The sequence below is a fragment of the Nipponia nippon genome, unplaced genomic scaffold, assembly GCF_047370975.1.
Source record: "Nipponia nippon isolate SJK-2023a ecotype South Korea unplaced genomic scaffold, ASM4737097v1 scaffold_16, whole genome shotgun sequence".
In the NCBI taxonomy this organism is placed as follows: domain Eukaryota; kingdom Metazoa; phylum Chordata; class Aves; order Pelecaniformes; family Threskiornithidae; genus Nipponia; species Nipponia nippon.
In genome coordinates this window covers 7,198,277-7,220,032 of record NW_028262332.1, presented here as the reverse complement: position 1 = coordinate 7,220,032, position 21,756 = coordinate 7,198,277, and the positions used below count along the sequence as shown (strand labels likewise).

Sequence of the window (21,756 nt, the reverse complement as noted above, 5' to 3'; positions counted from 1 at the left end):
AGCTCCTGGATTGTACATCAGCTCTCCCTAGAGGCAACTGCCTGCACGGAAAGGACTTAACCTTGGTACAACTCATACGCGGAAGGGAAAGGCAGGACAGTCTGCGCATACAGGGTTTGGGTTTTAATACAAGTTAATACTGTTTAGCTGAACTAGGCCAACAGAGGTAGCTGTGGAATATAATGAGATTGTGATGGAAAGAAACGCGCAGCCTGAATCTTTAAGCCACAAAACAGCACTGACTAAGCCAACAATTCATTAGTTATTTTTTCTAAAGCTGGGAGGGGGAGAAGAAGATATATCTACTGAAATACAAGCTAAATCACACAGCAGCTATCTCTCAGATGCATGGGAATGAAGTGTATTGCAAAGCATTATTAATGTTTATCATGTAGGTCTGTTACAACACAGTTTATCACCAACTACCTTCAACAACATCAAAACCCATGCCTAAATTAACCCGGAGTCTTCCAGAAAACAAAACACACAGGTGCACAGCCTGAAGGGGATCTGACTGGGCTAAGCTGTGCCATTACTCCAGCAATAGCAGTCGGCAGGCTGGCACACTGCTGATTTACAGCCACAAAGCCCCCGGAATGCCTCCACGTGCAAGAGCGTAGCAGCGAAAGGAGCCGTAACGCATAACCCTTTCATTAGTCATGTTGACAAATCAGAAATAACTCAAGATATCTTAATTACAAAGCCCGAAATTCACTTTCACAGCTCACCAGGAGTAGTGGGAAGGGAATCAGTCCTTCAAGGGAACAGAATGAGCTGGTTAAAGTTGTTAGGGATGGTAAAGGGGCTGCAAATGCTGTTTTTAAGGTGATAAAAACATTTTAATGAATCATTCCTAAGATTAAGGGTTTTTTCTACATTGTTATTTTATTTTAAAGATGCTTGTTATCCTGTAACAACTGAAATAAAAAGATCATCCTGAATTTCCCCATTAGCACCCACAAGTCCTCAAATAGGCATCCCAAACCCATATAATCCGAGTTACTAAACCAACAGCCACAACCCATTTAAGAGCTCCTTGCATAATAGCCCTATTGAAGGCAGTTCTGGAGGGGGACTCCGCATGTTGACCCCAGGCAGACACGGCTACATTCGCCTGAAATGTAGAGGTCTGGCACAAAAAGGTGTTTTGTCCAGGAGGCAGAGAAACAACCCCCCAACGCACACCTCCCCGTGAGAAACCCTACATCGGTCAGCTATGGAACACCAGCGCTTTAAGGCATTTGCGAAGGGAAACGGGGGTAGGAAAGCCTGCTCAAGCCTCCCCAGAGTAAGCAGGGATTCCACCAGCTGTCCAGGAAAGACGTAACATAAGCTGTAAAACTAATTTCAGCTTCAAATAGGGAGGCTGCACCTCTATATATCTCTCTCTAATTGAGCAGGATAGCAAGCCATCGGGACAGCAGAGGAAATCTGCTCTTCTCCTCTCCCGGGGAAATGTAATGACATGACGGCAAAGTGTTTTTTATCAGTTCCCCAGACTGCGAGAGCCGACTCTGCACCATTCATCAGGAGGAGAATGGACCAGGAGAACAATCAGAAATCCATTAGCAAGCTGCCACTCGCCTCTGCGGCTGCCTGAACTCCTGATCAAATGTCAGAGTGCTGAATGGCTTATATTACTTGAGGGGAGGAAAGGATCGGGGAATTGTTTCAAACTGATAAAGATATTATTACAATTTTTAGCTTCTATTAGCATGAGGGTAACCATTTGCAATTTACATTGTCCCTTTAACTAAGTTTCTCAAATCCGGGACAAAAAGCTTCCAGCGTAATTAAAATGGAGAAAGATCTGTTCCAGTACCACCAGCTCACACCGCAAGGAGAGCGGTGGGGAGAGAAGCAACAACCAGAGACGGAGGTAGGGCTGCTCGCTGGTTGTGTTTAATGCTTTTTACTGCCTGCATTCAGAAGCCAGGGCTTAACTGTGAAATACTGCAAACTTGCAAGAAAATAGCAAGAATTACCAACGCTGCTATTTACTAGCAGGGGAGTGACCCCATAAGAATACATTAGCTCATCATCAGTATTTCGCCCTGCTCTTCTGCTAAGCTGCAGCTCATTTCTGCTGTAAGTAACGCTTTGTTGTCCATGGTTCAGAGCACGAGACAGATCCAAAACCAATCTGCTCAATCAAAATCTTCCCCTCTCCCAGTTACTTCTTCCCTTAGACGAAAGGTGATTAGACCATTTAAAAAGCAATGCAAATAACCAGGTTCATATATACATTTGTACATTAAAAACAAATGTCCATACCACCTCAAACAAATGTCCATACCACCCCTCTCCAATGTTATTTACGATGTGCCTGAAAGCTATTATCTGAGTTATTATCTGGCACAGAGACTAGAATAAGATATTCTGAGCCTATTAGCAGCATATCACATATTGATATTATTTGTGCAGATTCGCTCCCTTCATATACTGTTGATGCTTAAGAATTTAAAGCAGGAACCTTGCATATGTACTAGGAAGTAGGGGAAAAAAATAATAATACAAAATTTTAGGAATTCTCCAGTGCAAATATTTCCAACTGCAAACTCATTCTCATTATCTTTCATCTGCCAAAAAAACCCAATTAAAATATCAATCAAATGTAGTGATCCAGGTAAAAGTCTTAAACTGCACCTTCGGTTCAATAACAGCAATTACTGTGTCACTGTTCTCAACTCATCAAGCTCCTCAAATGAGATCAGAAATGACTACAGAAAAAAAAAAAACACAAACCGACAAAATCTCAGCAAAAATCTGTCATCCACAATACCTGAATGACATTTGAATCGCGATATTTTTACCTCTAAAACAGGTAACAGTGAAATGAAATTAAGGTTGTCAGCATTTCGGTTATGAAACGCTAGCCATAAAAGCTACTACTGTACAATCTTCACGTTTTTTATTCACTAGAATTTTTCTATTTTTCAAGTAAAAGTCAGTCTGGAGCTTTGAAGTGTGCTAAAACAACGTGCCAGTATTAGATCCTCGAGCACTAAAGCCTACTGAGCAAGGTTGAGATACACTTACTATGACACTGGAAGCCCAGTGTGTGTACAGTGTTTGTTTTAAGTGCCCAGCTATCACAATTTACACACAGGAGTAGACCGGTGAAACAGTAGCTGGTGTCATCTTAAAGCTCTGTTTATTTTCCGTCAAGACCAGAGGAAGCGCGTATCCAGCTCAGCACCCTCGCAAACTATTAAAAGAGCACTTTAATCCACACGAGTCCCAGCAACTGTCCTTCATCTGCACAGATCAGACTACACACATGGACATTAAAATAGTGTAAACAGCGGAAAGGACTAGAGCTAGTAGCAAAACTCTTCAGCCACTCCACATGCTGCAACATGCAGCTCCAGGTCTATCAGTCATCCCACTGCTTTACAAGTTGAGATCTCCTAAGCAAATTGCTTGCAATGATACCTGCTAAATTATCTTTTATTTCAGAAAAGCCATTCAGGGGTATTTAGACTCCCTCATATGCCAAACGTCAGCTGAGAGCGAATCTTCCTTAAAACAGAAGTTAAGAACCGATGGAGGAGGGGGCAATTTGCTTACTGGTAACAGGTCTCAGCTTTTCACGTAACGCAGCCTGGCAGGGATCAGCCATCACTAGCGTCCGAAGGTGCTGCGTGGCTGGTACCAGATGAGATGAGCTATTAGTTATGGCCCAGGTCCTACAAGACAGACGTCCTCACTGCAGTCTGTAAGCACAGCCGTCAGCCTTGCTGACGGCCTCAGCAGCTGGGGAGGTGGGCAGGACATACTAAAATGCCCTTTCTCTCTCTAAAAAGCCCACAACCCTTCCACCAGGCACCACAGCCAAGTGCTCCCCGTCACTGCCTGCGGATCTTCTGAACTGGGGACTCTTCTGCCAGGGGTCTCAAACTGGCACCTTTTAAAGTACTACATTCATGTAAATAAGTTATTTTTTTAAAGAACAAATTAGTTGAGCAAATTCTATGAAGTTATTTCATTTGTTTTTGCTCCTGTCCATTTATTCCAATCTGCTGCACCTTCCCTTGGAGAGGTTATTAAATGCTCTGCTAATGGCCGCCAGCACTCATTTAATTCTTCTTAATGAATGTATGAGTGAGTAGCGGAAGCTATTATGTAGGGCTTAATAAAGGGCGGGAAGGAATTTCCTAAAATTTATTGCCACAGGCTGCTGCTTGAAGATAAAATAAACGTAATTGCTTGGAACGGGAAAGAGGAGGATGATAAAATGTCCCTAGACGTGAGGTAAAAAAAATACCAAGTGCTATGAACCAAAATCTCAAAGCCCGAAGGATCGCAAAAGCAAGATGGCCTCCTCCTGGCTTTTAGCTTTCTGTAATCCTTACGATGTTTTCTTTGAACATGGATGCTGAACGACGAACTCAGTCTCAGCTGGAAGGATTTTTTTACGACACTAGAAAGACAATCGTTCATTTAAAAAAAAAAAAGGTATGAATTCAGACAGCATCTTATGAAAATATTTGCAGGAAAGGGACAACATGGAAAAAAATGGAAGGACAATGTTTCTGGACTACTGAGTCCAGCAATACAACGTCTCCTCAAGTACAGGGTTTACGTATGAAGGAGACACATAACATTATGCTACAATTATGTTTCTTCTGTCCCATCGATGTTTTGGTGAGGGCTGACGGAAGACGGGAAATTGCCGAGAGGTGGACCTGTGTGTTGCTTCTTCAATTTCTGCTACTGTTTGTTAATAGAAATAAAAACCAGCAGGCTGAACGAGAAAGAAGGTGTCTGAACTGGAAGTCGTGAGTGTCTGTCCCGCACCAAAGTGCTGCAATCACAGCACCAGCCTGCCAGCAAGCTCCAGGTCAGACCTCAACAACTGGCGAGAACAAAGTGGAAATCAAAGACCCATCCCACGGTATCGCAATCTAAGAGAAAAATACAGGTTTTCAAAAGAAAGCTTTTTATTATAATGCACAACAGTCCACTGTCCACCACTCGGACAGTATGATCCAGTCATACAGATGAGTTTGGGTAAAAACTTTGATCAGTCTCATCAAGAATGCTGAAAAGCAAGCTTCCCAAGCACAGGTCTGATTTTTTGTTTCCACTAAGCAGCTGGAGGCAATATTTTGCACATTAGAGACTGACAAAGTATTGACTAAAATCAGACTATTCACGAGTTACACGAACTTACATGTTTAATTAAAGCAGCAGCAATCTGAGATTGCAACACACTTGTGATTAGAGCAATAGCTCAAGAGTTGCAGGCTGCGGTGGGAGGAGAGCAGCGATGTCTGCACAGCGACTTACCCCAGTGCCACCAGCATTTCAAGTACAGCGGCCCCAAAAAGGACACCATCAGCCTCTAAGCACCATCTTCCCAAAATGCAGCAGGGAAGAACAACTACACAGAACTATAGAAAGCAGATGTCAAAATAGCAAATTGAGTGGGCAAGGCATCTCTTTCCCTTTACATAAAGGGGCAGAAAGAAAGAAATACTATTTTCAATAGCAAGCTAATAAAGCCAAGAGCTTAAAAGCTGACCCAAGAAGAAAAACAAGATTAGGTTTGCTCTTTTTTGCTGCTTAGGGCAGGCAAAGCCCCTCTCAGAAAACCACCATTTTTCATGCCAGCTTTGACCGTGTTAAAACCAGGGAAAAAAAAAAAGGATAAAATCAAATTTTTATTTTTTTAAATCCTTGGCAGGTCACCTGCAAGTGCAGGCCAACAGCTTTTCTAGCAGGCAGTAAGAAATTATAATTTTCTTTTCTAAACAAGGATTTCAGTTCCTTCAGCTCAATAGCAGGATTTTCATAGTCCGACGGAATAGAAAGCAATCAGCCAACCTGCAAGAGCATCCAATTTGAAGATGGACAGTTGCTTCTCCAAGAGAAAAAGCAACAATTTGGTAGAGACAAAAAACCAAAGCAAAACAAAAAAAATCAAAGACAAAAAAAAGCAGCTTTAGCACATGAAGACAAAAGGTGAGCAGCTACAAGATGAGCATGAAATGTCAGGGGATATACTACACAAATTTGCTATCGGATAGGCATCTACCAGAAAGTGTTCTACAGGAAGAGTTTATTCTTCACCCACCCCAATGAAAAATCAAAGCAAAATGAATGTGCATCGCATTCTGTCTATGGGCACTATTACCTTTACAAAAGGCAGCGCTTCTAATTTAAACCAGCGAACACAAATTATCCCATCCCTGAGTACCTTCAGGCACTCCCACCCTTCTCTTAACCCTCTAACACTCCTGTGAAGGAGTCTTATTACCTATTTACATGGGCTCATAGAGCTGGAAGTTGCGGTTTTACCATGACATAAAGTCAAAGGATCTGTTTTTTGACTTACAAACAAACCAGGCAGGTACCTGGTAACTACCCACGATGTGCATTGCTGTCCCATGCTACAAGGAAGAACGCAGCATTTCATTTGCCTTGGCACTGGCGCATCCCTGGAATCACTACCTACACAAACCTCAATTACCCAGCCTGAAAATATACATTTTTCTTATCCAAGGACAATCCCCGCACTGAGGGGAAATGATTGGGGGGGGAATCTCAATTATTCTTTCAAACGTAACACTAGCTGATGCCAGGCAGAAAGAAAAAGCTGCATGTGATGGGCTTTTTTTCGGTTTTATTTGGTTTGGTTTTGGTAGCAAGAGTTTTCATTTCTACTGTGTGCAAGAGCCAGATGTGGGAGGAAAAGCGTAGGTGGCATAAGGGAAAGTAGGAGCGAAGGTCCTTGTCGTGGTTTATCTGCGGTACACTACGTTTCAAAATAACAGGAGCTCTGTCATCCAGGCTGGCTCATAGCCGCCCCCGCAGCAGGAAGCGGCAGAAGAGCCCCGGCGAAGCCGCGCACATTTCCGTCGTCCTCCTCCCCCCGTCCGCCTTATCTGCTTTTACGTGCGCGTCTCATAAAACACCCGCAGGCCAACCCCTGGCGAGGCCAGCTCCTCAAGCCAAACCTTTCATAAAACGTTCCAGGTACGTCCCAGGCTAAAAGCAGTTCTCTCACCGCAGCAGCAAACCCAGGATGCTCAGATTGATGCGTTAGCCTCCGAAATCAAGAGCCAGGATGGGCGATTTGTACTCAAGAGGAGTCGGAGGTGTTGCATCGTGCAAGGGGATGAATACAGGCAGCTGCCAGCACCCAGGTCCCTGGCTCTGCTGGGGCTTCCTTCAGGCAGGACCTGCATCCACACAACTTTGCAAAACAGCTGGGCCCACAGCAATAGTGTCAGGGTTTAGGTGCATGGACAGAACTTCTTAGCAAAAGCTCACCCACGGACCTCCCCCTGCCCACCCTTATTTTGATTTTTGCCTAAAGTATTACACGGATTTTTTTTAACACTTTTTTGATGAGGAGAGAGGAGCAAGGGAAAGTGCCCAACCTACTCTCTTCCAATTTGTTATAGTCTAAAGAAATCCATACAGCTTTGCATTCAGCAGCATTGTGATAATAATTTTTAACTGTACTGCATATTTGTATCCATGTTGAATAAATCAGAATTTCTTTACAAGTCAGGAATGCACCCTATGATTACTTTTTCAATGCACCTACCCTTAAGTAAGACCTTCCTCTCCAAAGGAAGCTGCAAAGCTCTCATGGACTCATTCCTTACGCACACTGCACAAACGGGCGCCTCCACGGTGGCTGGCTATGGATACAACCACAGTACACACCAAAGCAAGGATAAAGAGAACTCAAATCCGAGTGTGATTGTGTAAGACTGCAGTAAAGAGGTCTCCGAGGTAGAAGGGAACACCTTTACTTACATGGGGTTGGTTTTACTTCTAAAATTTTTAGAAGTAGTACATTTTTAAAATTCAGCTGCTAGCAATTCCAATTTGAGAATCATAAAAAGTACTATATTAATAATTAAAATGTAAAATGCCTGTCTGATTCGCTCCAGTCCTCAGTCCCCCTCCCCGAAGGGCTTGATTTGCCTTAGGGGAGCATTTCACAAAGCAGCACATCAACTTTCTGAAATACAACTTCAGCAGATGAAAGCCTCAGAACCACAGAAGAGCTGCCGTCCTTCTAATTCTGGAATTTGAAAACCGTGACATCCACGGAGCTATTTAAACTAATTCAAAGGCAGAACGGCCAAAATATTTCAGCCCAACCAAGCACTCCAGATACCACACGGTATAGTTATTTCAGATGCGGTCACCAGCAATCTCCCCATTTCAGCCACAACATCCACTCTTTATCAACCGGCAGACAGCGTTCCGCCATCGCTGCCGTGACTCACCGAGCCCGGGGGATGAGGCACCCTGAACCCTGGGTGATTCAAGCCTATCTGGTGGCCATGAAACGTGTCTCATACCAGGGGCTCCAGATCATCAGGTTCTGAAGTCCAGCTGAAGCCCACCACTTCCTAATTTGGGAACGCTGCAGATGAGGGAGGCTTCTGAGCTGGAAAGCATCTGCTCTGTTGGTGACTGCATCTTTCACCTTGATGTTTTTAATGCCTCTGTAGTTATGCAAGACTAAATGACGTGAACATGGCCAACACGCTGTTAACGTTCACTCTTCTGGGGAAAAGTAACCTAAGTTATCAAATAAGAACAAAAATACTCACTGGATTTGTGCTACTTATTCCAATGAGTGGAATGCAAATATTTCATGTTAACATTTCGTGGTTCTTTCAATCCTTACCTGATACTAAATGCAGCACTGAACACTATTTTCATTTAATGTTCTTCAAATCCTGTGTTGTTACGATTACAAAGCCATGCTACTGCTCAGTGAAGTTTGCAATGACGCTCAGGAGAGGTCTCCTTACAACATTGCGGCAGGTCTTCAGTGAAATGTCATGCAGTACCTTTGCTTTGCAGAGGCAAAACTGCAGTAACCAAAATGATTATATTAGCATCTAAAGCTAGCATTTGCCTCCAAAAATCCAACTTTTATTATTCTAATTCATTCTTTCGCTTGGCTCAAAATATTACCTACTTATTTAAGAGGTGTTATTAGCACTGTGCATTTTGCCACCCAGTAACAGCCTTTAGGATTTGGCCCTTTCCAGACCCATCGCTGCAGCAGTTCCGGAATGAACTCCTAGAATACATCTGCAAGCTGTACTTAGCGAGCAATACAAAACACACAAGGCATCTGCTGGTGTACTTGTTGTCATACAAAGCCTTGCTGCATACCCACTCTCTAGCAAGAGCAAGGTGAAAAGCACCACTAATTCTTGCAGTGAGGTCTAATTAGACTGAGGTTTCCCCAACAGATTTTTTTCCGAATGACATGGAATGTGAAGGGTTGAGCAACACTTACACTGTCTTAAGTGATCACCTCATAACAGTAATTACTACTTAATACCTGAAACATGATAGCACCTTGACATCCAAACCTCTGTGTGGGAGGCACTATTTAGACATAACCGACAATCCACAGAACCCAAAGAAACTGCAGCTTACTACATCAACAGTATCAAATGATGGGAATAGCTTCATCTTCCCGCCAGTTAATTTCCAGTAAAGGACATCTATTTCGTATTAAAGAGCTGCACATTTGGAAAAAATGTATATAGCAAACACATTTAGTGCAATCCATCAATCGTAAAGGTTTGATTGCAGGGAATTTTAAATGCATCTTCTTATCCATCAAGTTAAATATATTTAAGAAGAAATAACAGCTTGGCATTAATTCAAAATTTTTCATTTGAGCTTTCCTAAGTTATTTGCAAACATTAGGTGTAGCCAGACAACAATAGCTCTAATAGCTGTTCCGGTAATTCTGGCTAAACTAGAATGTACCTTTTAAACGAACATTATGTGTTGTCAGATTTACAGAGGATATGAAGAGAGCTTAGAGCTAATAAAAATAATAAAAACCCGTTCAAGCATACATATTTATACCTTAAACTATTTTGCTAGATGCACTAAATCATCTTCATTATTATAAAATTCTCCCACCCAAAAGAGATATGAGTAAAATAGAGTATTACTAGATTACAGCTTCGCTTTTGCTAGCATTGTTATGACTTCATAAAAGTTCAACTCCACAATTAGTTTTGTGATAGCAATTCTGATATTCACACAACGCCAACTGTGTAAATAGCTGTAACAGGCTGAATATTGTTTTCAGTTATTCCCTGAGCATCCCTGCCAGGAAAAGCTCACATGTTTAGAAATGCTGGACACAATGCTACAAGAGGATTTACAGAATCAGTTTCTATACTGAGAGGACCACACAATTTACTATTAAAAAAAATAAGAAATATGTATATAGTTTTAAAAAGTCAGTGTGGCATAAAAAAAGAGGTAGGGGTACGATATCAAATGCAGAAGACAGCAATAAGTGAAAAGGAATGCAGCACTGAAGACTGTTTTAAAAAAATGAAGAATGGGCTGAAATGGAGCTTGAGGAGGTGAGGGAGCAAGATTTTCCCATTAACAGCAAAAGCAAACATCACCTACCAACCTCTTTTTCATCAGCAAGCAAGCTCAGAAAGATTATAGGCTCTAAAAGTAACTAAAAAGACTTGACAGCCACTATTCCTGAAATTCACAGTTGCCACTTCTCACCCTGGTTCTTGCCATTAACTTCTGCTCATTTCCAAGACACTTCTTAGTGCAGAGGGTTCATTTTAACCAGAGCAAGTTATTAAAAAGATTCAAAGAAGACACCTGGTGGCCAGTGCATCAAATGACAATTTAATTTTCTCAAGGGTTATTATAAAGGTATCGCAAAAATCCAAGCAAAACCAGCTACGTTTATTGCATAAGAGCCCTGTTGGTAACCCACTGTGGTCATAGCAGAAACTGAGAAAACTGAGAACTCAGGAACAGCCCTTCACCAGTTACATTAAATGAGACGGCACCTAAAAAGCAGCCTTTGAAACTGGGCAACTTGAACACAAATGAAATAGTAAACATTTCCTGAAAGCCCAAGCAATTTCCTATTTAAAGTTTCCATGTTCTTATCCCACTACCATTCACACATTCAGCCTCTGGAAAAACAACATTGTTTATTCTGGGAACAAATACCAAAAAAAAAAAAAAAAGGCCATGAAAAAGCCATCAGCTACACCAGGTGCGGACTGGCAGCTGATCAGCCCATCGGGGTCACTGCAAAAACCTGAGAGAGTTGATGTGTGTGTGTTGATAGATTCTGGATGCGTAGAGTAAGTGAAATTTCCTCCTGTATGGCATCAGGGTGACGGGAAACACAGGGAACATGCCCAGGTCACGTTGTGCTTCCAACGGCGATGGACATTGGGCAGGGAACAAAGAGCAGGTCAGCAAAGGGGGGAATCCTGTATTTCAGCAAGCTTTGCCATCCCAAAACCCAGGCATTTAACAGGCAGCAGAATACGTAATTCAATATAGTCTTCATCCCACCTTATTCCCAGCTTCTGAGGCCACCGTTCCCTCTTTGATGCCAATGTGGAGTGCAAAGCACAGCAGAATAAGGTTCAGCAGTTCACTATTTTATGAGCTCTATGGGGAGACTGGACCAAACAGGATTTGCTACTGATCAGACGGCACTTTGAAGGACGAGTCTACGGAGAGGCAAACCAAACACAACTCAGGCCCTGGAAAGGCATACGAGAAGCACCGAGTTGATATGGTAAGAATAAGGTAGGAACTGAAGTCAGTCTAAAAGATGAATGCACCAAAATGCCTTAGAAAAGCAGCACTAATGGATAAGAAACTTCTCAAGGCTGGCAACGACTAGCAATATTGATTCTTTAATACACACAATGAAACCTAAGTGTTAATGATTAATAATCTGTTGTGAAATTCTATTCATTAGGTAAAAACAGTGCACAGAGATGACACAACATAAATCAGGCAGTCTCCTCACTCATGAAAGAATGATGATCTTGCTTGCGTCCGTGTAAATTAGCAGCAATCACTCTGTGGAAAAGCAAGCTCATGCTTTTCACAACCTAACCGATAATAGCAAGGAAGAAATGCTGGGAAAGAACAAGAAAACCTAAATCTGATTTCAACACTAACTTCAGAAAGTACCTTAGGCAAAGACTAAAGCAAGCTAGTATTCAGGACACACTCGCCCCATCATTACAACGAGACCTGGGGAAAGGGACTCCTCCCAGAGCCTAACACGCCATTTCAGCAGACTCGTATCAAATTTTGCCATCAGGGCAGTGCAACTTCCAGCCATTTCATGAAAAGTTATGCTTAATATCTAAGTGCAGAACTGGCATTAAACGTGCAAGTTCAAAGAAAGAACAATGTTAAGAACTAAGGAAAGTTCTAATGAAGAACTAATTTAGTTAAGAACTAAGGAAAGACATTGCCTTAGGTGGCTTTACTCACTACAATTGTCTGGATGTTCATTACCCTTTTTGCCCAAGATTCCTCTTTAAACTGATAAAATGGATACTCTGGTAAGCAGATTAATGACCTCTACAGGTTGTTTAGATTGATCTTCTTCAGCATAGAGCAGGGTAAGAGTTGACTGATAAGACAGTCAAAAGCAAAGCAACAAGAGTCCCTCTTGCTTCTGCCGAAACTGCTCTGCACGTTCCTACAGTAATGGACTTCTGCGATTCACAACAGACCTTTTTATAAGGAGACGTAATACTTCTCACAAGAATGGCACAGTACATCTGAAATGACAGAAGACTGCCGGGTGAAGACACTGGCGCTCTTCATACAGCTATCAACAGTCATTGCAGATAGAAGGCAGCCCCAGCCCCCTGCCAAAAAAAAAAAAGGAAAGCCAAGTCCATCTGCCACAATAACTCCAGAAGGACAGTAGTATTTTAAATGCTTCCTTCGGTCTGCATGGATGCAAATCAATCAGAGCATTTTATACAGCTGAAGGATGGCACCTGTAACACACCGAACGCCCACTCCCACACAGTACCACGGCAATACACGTTTTAAACCTTACGGTGTGGATCGAGTACACTGATGGAGCTGCAGTAACGTTCCAGGAAATCTGGAGATGCTACAATGCTCCAAACAGGGAACGAGGCTTACGGCAGCACACGATGAACCTTTACTGAACACACGACTGGTGTCGGCTGGATGTTAAGAGCTGGACTAACGACTGCGGCCACACATTCAGACTGCGTGGTATCAGTTACCAGCATTCCTAATCTGACACCTTGCCAAGACACTGGCTACAGTCGCATCCACATGAGTAAACACAGCACAACCACCCAGGCCTGACAATACTCACCCATTTATTTCGTCTGCTTTATCAGAGTTCCTATCAGCACAGCTGGAAACACAACCCTGTTCTTCCAAGACACAACACAACAGCATCCCCACCCTGAAATGACAGTCAACAGGACAAGACTTTCCAAGGCCATTTTCACCTTTCTGTGCCCTCATGATTTGCCACGTCCCACAGAGCCCATCGCAGAGGGCACCAGGGGTGACACTCAGGATTCCCAACTCTCGGCCAGGGGACCGTGTCAACTCCTCACTTTCGAGCTTAAGATTTTAAATCTTCAATTTAAAATACTGTGAGTTCGTTGATAAATGTTGAAGCGTGCTGAAAGAGATGATCGCTTACAAGCAATGATTTCTATTCTAGTACCCTGCAGCTTTCTCTTGCCTCCCTGTCCCGATCTTCTCACATAGCCTTCCTATTAAACTTTGTAAATAAGAATGCAGAACCAGCACAATCTATTAATGAAAGTTTGGCATACGAGCAACCACTACCTATCCGTGATGAAAGGGATGAACTGCTTAAACATGGCAAGTTATCAAAGATTAGCCAGTGCACAAAAGAGAACTGCTTTTGCCCAGGAAAAGGATTAGCCTTCCCCATCATCATCATCATCATCATCTTCCACCTCAGTGTGTGGAAAAGCAGTTTAGCAAGTCTTAGGTCTCTTTCTTAACATATTCCAACCCTAGATCAAGTTTTGTGGAGGAGCTTCTTAGCAAAACCTACTATTTGATAATTGGAGCAGGAAAAAATACAGCAAGAGCTTTGTATGATGAAAAGGGATATAGTCAGAGGCAGTAAACAAATCTGCATTTGGTGTGCAGCAGATGTCAGCATTAACCAGACTAATACTGAAGCACATCCAAGTCGGATACATAAGCAGTGATCCCAAAAGCTGGGGATAAGTCTCTCCTAATAGAGAGGGAAATTAAAGTTTGGGAGCTGCCAAATCTCCAACCTAACAACGAAGAAAGTTTTGTCAGTTTAGAAGGCAGACCTGCGATACTGAAGGCAGGCTCTAAATAATGGACTCCTATTAGGCCGATGCTAACGATACAATTTCAGGTGAATGGTCTAAAGCAGAGTCGGGAGTAGTAAAGCAGCTTCTTTCAAGTCTCAGGTTTTGCCGTTGGTAAAGCAGACACAGAGTATAAAAATGCCCTAAGGAACAATGGGAAGAGATAAATGCAGGGTTTGTAACTACACGGGTTTAAAGAAACAGACTTCTAGTATGGACGGACTCTCATTTAAATCATTTTCATGTATGGGCAATGGACTATCTAATAAATGTATATTGCATATAAATAAGATATATTGACCTCACCTGTACAATAAAGGATGATGAGTACAAAGTCATATATTACTGCTTGATCACAACCTGCTCTGGACCACCCAGCTGATAAAAGTACATTCCAAAGCCGTACAGTTCTTAATAACATTTTACTCGCAACAAAAATATAAGTAAAACTTCTTGGAATTATGCATTTTCCTACATGGTATGAAAACAATCGGCATTTCATAAAAATAATAAACACCAACATAATTATAACAGTATATATTGTAGTATATAGTTGTATATGCTCATCAATCACTAAGTACTGAGGAAGGAACCAGTTATAAAGTAATTTACTCATTTTCACAATCCAAACAGCTGAAACATGAAATTTAACAGCATAAAACAAGATAATTAAACCTAGAGACTCTTAAAAAAAAAAATCAATTTTTAATCAATAATGTAGGACAAGATACTTTTAATTTTTTTTTTTCCAATAGTGAATTTCATAGGGCATATCTCCAACTGGTAGCTGTGGCAAGCTTATGCTATAGATCTATATTGTACAATTATTTCCTAGTTAAAGCACTAAAACTTTCAGCACCCTTGTAAGAAGAAAAGTTCAGATCTAATATGAAAGAGACTGTATAGTAGGCTTACTTCAACTATATTCAGCACTAAAGGTATAAGAAAAATGGATCCAGTTCCTGGAGTTCATCTCTACAGTAATGTGAGCAGCTCGTTTAAGCTTCCCTATCGCTTGTCTGCTGGAAGATGAACTATCAAAAAGACCACATTTTATCACTATGAGACAATAAGAAAAGAACATTCTTGTGTGAGTGCTTTATCAACTATATTCTAAAGATACTTAAAATAAAGCTCAAAGCTGAACAGCTATCACTCCCTGGTAGCATAAAGGTATAACACAGATTCAATAAGAAAGTTCCTTTTCTTTCTACCAACTTTACAGTTAGCCATATTTGTATTACTTTGCAGAATGTATCAAACACAAAACAATGAAAAAGTTATACGATCAGGTTGATCTCTATCAGCGATCCATTGCATGTCACAAGAAGCAGCATATAAGAAAGTCTCATATTCAAAACCTCTTCAGAAGGTTTCTCCTTCTTCCCAAATCAATTATTTCTCTGACTGCCAAAGCAAAACTGGCACCAATGACAGCAAATATGTACATCCAAGCTGTAGCATCATTTGAAAAACCTGTATTTCAAGATATTATTTACCATAATTTCCCACTGTTAAATCCAAAAGTCACACTCCAGTTCCCACCAACGTGCCCATGGTAAGATGGTCCCTATTCCCAGTCAGCATCACAATCTATGCATTAAAGAATACATATAAAACCCAACCTTTTGGGCTCGCACAAGCAGAGATGCTGCTCAGGATTTCACCTCTCAGAACACTGTTCTGCTGCTGACCAAGCAGCACCACGACAGTCAATTGCACAGTGACTGGAATTCAAAGCTGTGGACCAAATCTACCACCTTGCTAAACAGTTATCCTAGCATCTCTTCTTCACCTCAGCATCACAGGTCTAATGATTAGAATTCATTTTTTAAGCTTTCAGGTGCTGCTTTTTCTTGGGAGATACTGTTCTACCAAGATGATTCAGGGGATCTGCTCATCATTCAGCACAGCAGCACCTATCCAAGACAGTCAGAGAAGGTGTGACGTTCGCCGATCACTCCAGTTAACTACTTCCAACCCTGGGATTGGAGTTGAGCCCTGTGGGAATATACCTTAACAATTTGTTTCTTTCTTTTCAGAAGTCTGAGTTTTGCTGAAATTAATGTTCCGGAAAGGCACAAGACAGACTAGTGTGCAAACTTCGATCTGCATTTACAAAGCCTTTCCCATTAACTGTCTACTGACCACAGCTTTTCTCTCAGTTGGATGTTCTCAAAAAACAGTGACTATAGACTCATTTCTCAGCCAAGAACCGCACAGGGGAAGAGGCAAACATTGCCTTTATACTTTCTCTTGATTTCAAGCTTGCAAGCATTCTAAGAAATGGAGCAATCTGTGTGAAGATGAAATCTATAAAATCCCGTCAAGGGTTACTCTGCTGCCCAGGGTAACTACATCAGAGTGAACTCCAGCTTGCAAAACACCCTCGGTGCAGAAAGCAGCAAGACAAAGAAAGAAGTCCAAAACTTGCCCATAGATTATTTTTTCTCCCTTAATGCACTCCTCAATTGTCAACTCATGACAAAATTTAGAGCCTTTCTGTGTTATTCTCACAGAACATTTGACCACCAGCAGAGCTTATTTCTGGCCAGTTGCCTCCTTGCTTTTCAGAAGTCTCTCAATGCATTGCTTTGAGTGCTATGGAGAGCACGACGACTGAGAAAAAATAACTTCCCGAAAGTTATTTTGCCTATAATATTTACTAACCCTTTCAGCTAAGATTCAATACCACTGAAGCAATTAAGATCTTCAGTGCCCTGAAAAATCACTGCTAAGCGTTTGCTGAATCAGCCTTAGCAGAGCTTAGCAGGTCGTGGTCCCACTGAAACAGGGTTATGAAACAGCTTTACCAAAACACAACCATAACAGGAGAGCCACGTTACTACCAACTCTGCATTTTTTTGTTTTATCGTGGGTTTTAATATACAAGAATTTCAAACAAGTACCTTTAAGAGTTCGACTGTCTCAAGGGGTTTGCTTGGTTTGCTTTAAGCAGCCCACCCTGGAATTTCTCCTTAAACATTTCTTAGTTACGAAAAGCAAGAAACATGATTTTCCTGGGACAAGCTAGTTCCCACAGTGTGGCAGAGAATCCAGATACAGTGTTTGGCATTTAGAAGCAACTGTGTAACCAAAGTACTGAAAGACAAACATGCAGAAATTTAAGCCCGGAAAAAATGCCAATCTATCTTTATGAACTACAGCCTATGGAACCATTTCTGAATAGGACTGAAAACATTAAATACTATTCTGTCCATTAATTATAAAGTATGTCAGACTATATATAAGACAAGTTATCAAATAAAAAAAATGAGGGAGATGATGAACTTTCTAAAACGAATGTTCTTTCCTCTGTATTTTTCCAGGTATTTTAAGACAGCATTTTTCAGGATAGGCACAGCTCAAACTCAGAACAGAGCTGAACAACAAACAATGGTGGTACAGCCTCCTACTGTCTGCACTTCGAAGAACCATTTAATACCCTCAAAGGAAGAAACTTTTCCTCATGTGGCTAAGCGAGGCTGATCTTTTGCAGTTCTCTTAACAGATGTACTGGCCTTGATGTCCCCTTTCAAGTTTATTCTTTCCTAAATCAAGACACTGAGGTCTCTTGTGGACATATGGTGTATGGACATTATAGATGCTCTTTTTCTTTGCAAATGTGCTAGGATCTTCTGACCTCAGGTCATACCGGCAAGAAGTTACCATCTGCCTATTCCTGTTAGATGATCAAAAAGGAGCATTTCTGGCTCTTCTACTACATCAAAACACCGAAGGTAGGTAGAATATTGTACTGCTTGCAGTCGGCGCTCTCACTGTATCTCATCTGACCTTGAAACTCTGTCCAAAGTAGTAAAAGCAGCAACCAAACTGGGGGTGGAGGAGTGGGTATGTCACAGGACTGAAAGCAGAGCTTGGAAAAAGCCAGCCGTGGGTTTATCATCAGAGGGCCAAGTTAGCCCTTACATTCTCTAACCTTCTCTTAACTACCTTCCATTTCCAAATAACCTCAGCGCACAAACATTGTGGGGGAAATCAGAAGAAATAACACTGATGTAACTCAAAACAACATTTCAACACAGTAGTACATACACAGCATCTCTGTCTGTGTCTGTGCTGAGCACTGCACAGGATTTCTTGGTCCCTTCTAGAAACAAAGGATGAGAGAAAGTTTGAAAGCAAAGGCCAGCTAAAACAGAACTGAATCAAAACTTTTCTATTAACTACTAGATTGCGCTCTCAGACACAGCAAATATTTCAATTTTTAATTATATGATGATTATAAATGCAGTTTTCTTTTGTTCACAGATAAACTTCCTCGAGAGGACAAAACTGTTGAAGAAGCTTTGTCAAAATCCCATTCTCCAGCGGAAGATAGCGGCCAGTAGCATGTCTTCTCACAGAACATTGGAACTGAAAGGGCATTATGCAAATGCAAGGATTACTCCAAAAAGTTTTAATGGAACAACACATTTCTGCATCTCACTTTTGTAGAGATGCCTTCAGTTTATAATTTCTTTAGTAATTTTTTTTAATAGAAGGAAAAAAAAAAAAAAAAACCAACCCAACATTTGAAAGTTACTAAACCTACCTCTGGCTCCTACTGAGCTTTTCACTCAGCTTTTTTCCTGAAATTCTCAGGTCCCTCTTATTTGTGGAAGACGAGCAGGTGACAGGGTTGCTGTACCCCTAGCTTGGCCACTTTTAGCCTCTAGCACTTAAATCCATCGCAGCATGAGATGAAGGCTTAACCAGCTATGAGAAGCCACTAACCCGAGGTGCTGTAAACACACCATGCAAATTAACAAGAAACTATTTTATTCCAACCAGTCGTCACAACAGCAGTATCCACAAACTTTCCAAAAGAAGCCTATTTTTCCCCCCAAGTAGCAGAGTCCCTTTCATAAATTAAAGAACACTTATCACTGACCATCACCATCAGGTGTGCTTAGTTTATATCTACAAAACAGACAACTCGAAAAGGATGAAACACTTTCCCAGACTTTGAACGGAACATATCTAAGGCAGAAATAAGAAACTTGTACATTAAAAAGTTACTTCCTCGTATTTTGCGTTCAGCTGTGTAATAACCTCTGCCCAGGTTTCAAGCAATCGGACCCAAGTTAAGTATTTTCTTAATAAACAATCACAGAGGATTTGCCTTAAGAAGCAAGGGAGAGAAAACAAGACTTTCATAAAGTACAGTACCTCTGTATCTGCGCCATGCCCTTGAATAAATCCATATTGCATCCAGCTCGGCAAATCAAAACTAAACCAAAAGAAATACCAATAGAAACCTCTTACCATGTTCAACGAAGACATTACAGTGTGGGCCCCCATGCCTCGATGACTCCTTCTTCCCTGCTCCTTTGATAAAGTGCAGGGCAGGCAGACTTGGCCTCCTTTGGTCCCCAAGAACTTTTCCAGGCTGCTGCCCCATAAAGTAACTATGGGCAGCCTTTCCCAGGACGAGAAGTTTTTGAAGAAGTCTGTGATCCCTGATCTTCCAGGTTGGGAAGGAGCTTTGAAGGAGAGCGTATTTAAGGTGGGTGCGCTGGTTGCACTCGCTGCGTGATAAAGTCACTTGAGGTGAAGAATTAAGACAAGTGCAGATCCCTCCAATGCTTTTGAAGATGGCAACAAGGCTCCTTAGGTGACTTTACGCAAAAAAAAATGAGTACAAGTTCCAACTGCTTAGCAATGACCAAGAGTTACCAAAGTTTCAGGTTGCCATATGTAGTGCGTCTTCCACCGGGTAAAGGAGAATTAGTTCGTCTCACAAGCAAGAAACCACATGTAGGCTCACCCAGGGCAGGAAACAGCCATTCCCACTGCAACCAGTGTCAAGGTTTCTTTTTTTTTCCTCCTTTTCTTTTGCATAGCATTGAGTTAGCAAAGGCCAAAGAGCCACGTATTTGGCTTCAAGTATCGTTGAAGTCGAGCAGGATCAAGTACGCTGAAACCATGCCAGCTCGCAAGGCGCGGCAGAGGCAGCTCCGGGCCCGGCAGGCTCCACACGCTCCTTGGGGCAAGGGAACGGGACGGGGGGCACCTGCGGTCCGGCCTCACAGCGCCTCGCCTTCTCCCATCGCAGGCCTCGGGCCGCCCGCACCGCCGCTACCTCTCCCGCACACCGGCGGAGGCGAAGCGGGCCGGCGGGGCCTGGGGGGCCATGGTGGCGTCGAAGCAACGCTGGGGCCGCCGGGCCGGCGCAGGTGGCTGCCCTCCCGGCCTGCCTCCCGCCTCAGGCGGAGCCCGGCGCCGGGGACGGGGTGCGAGGCCGGGGACGCGCTCCGGGAGGCCGGTTCCTGCACAGCAGCCAGAAGAGGTCAAGCGGGGGTGACCGGGCCGGCTGCATCCCCGCGGGGGAGGCCGGCGGCGGGCAAGGCCCGGGCGGGCAGCGGCAGCGGGGTGGAGCCCGGCCCGGGCGCGGCGGGACGCGCGGAGGGGGCCGGGCGGGGGGCGGCGGGGCCGGGCGGCCGCACGCCCAGGGGGGGCCCCGCCAGGCCTGGCAGGAGGAGGAGAACGAAGGGCCGCAGGGCGGAGGGGGTACCCCGGGGGCTGCCGCCGGGGGCACCCGCGGTGCGGAGCGAGAGCGGCGGGGGGCGGCTGCAGGCGGCGAGGGAGATCCCGGAACCCCCGGCGCGGCGCAGCCCCGTCCCCGGCCGGCGGGGCGGGCGGTCACATCCCCTTCCGGCCCCTCCTCCTCCGCCGCCCCCGCCTCCCGCCCGGCCCGGCCGCTGCCCGCTCCCGCTGCCGGCCCTGGCCGGGCGCCGCGCCCGCCGCCATGACGGGAGCCTTTCCACGGGGGAAGCGGGGCGGTGTGGGGCAGCGAGGGCAGCCGGGGCCGTGAGGGGGCTCCGAGGGGGAAGGCCCTGAGGAGATGGCGGGGAAACCTGTGAGGGGGCCGAGCAGGGGTTGGTGGGACCGTGAGGAGAAGGGGGGGTGAAGGTGAGGGGAGCCATGAGGGGAGTGGGGGGGCGGATGAAGGAACAGGGTGCTGGGGGACAGGAGGATGTCTCCAGGGTGAAGCCGTGAGGGAAACGGGGGTGCCATGAAGGGGTCTGAGGGGAAGGTGAGGTGGATGGAGAGGGCACGAAGGGGAAGATGAGGGGAACTGAAGGGGAGCCATGAGGGGAGTGGGATGAAGGGGAAGATGGTGGAAATGACAGGTGGAAGAGGGATTTGCTAGTATAACATCACTAACAAATGCTAGCCAAGGACCCAGAAAGCTCATGGTGAATCCCTTACCCCTTTGCAAGGGCCACCCAAGTTGTTTTCCCCTGGATCTGACAAGGAGAGCTCGCTGGCCCTCAAGCCAGCTAGAGACCCCCTCCTGCGCATGGGCCTTGAGGCCCCTGGCCAGCTCTGGACCCTGGATTTCTTGCAGAGACGGACAGGGAAGAAGAGATCCTTACTGGGCCGGCTGTGTGCACAGCCGTCAGCTTTTCCACAACCAGGGATCAGTCACCCCGCTTACACAAAGGACTTCACTTCCTTATTGATGCTGTCAGAGCACATGCAGAACTTGATACCAAAACCAGCCATAGAGGCCAATGAACGTGACAATAAAACAAGTATTTTATTGATCTACTTTCGGGCACCATTTGGT

At 43.8% G+C, this 21,756-nt stretch overlaps 1 protein-coding gene across 1 annotated transcript in view; it reads right to left on the bottom strand.

Moving 5' to 3' along the window:
• The window catches only part of ABL1 (ABL proto-oncogene 1, non-receptor tyrosine kinase), an 83,445-nt gene extending 62,901 nt beyond the window's left edge, over positions 1-20,544 (bottom strand). The window contains exon 1 of the mRNA XM_009476960.2: positions 19,449-20,544. Coding sequence (XP_009475235.2) covers positions 19,449-19,584 — 136 coding nt within the window. The 5' untranslated portion in view covers positions 19,585-20,544. The remainder of the gene's footprint in view (positions 1-19,448) is intronic.
• Positions 20,545-21,756: the final 1,212 nt, after the last annotated feature.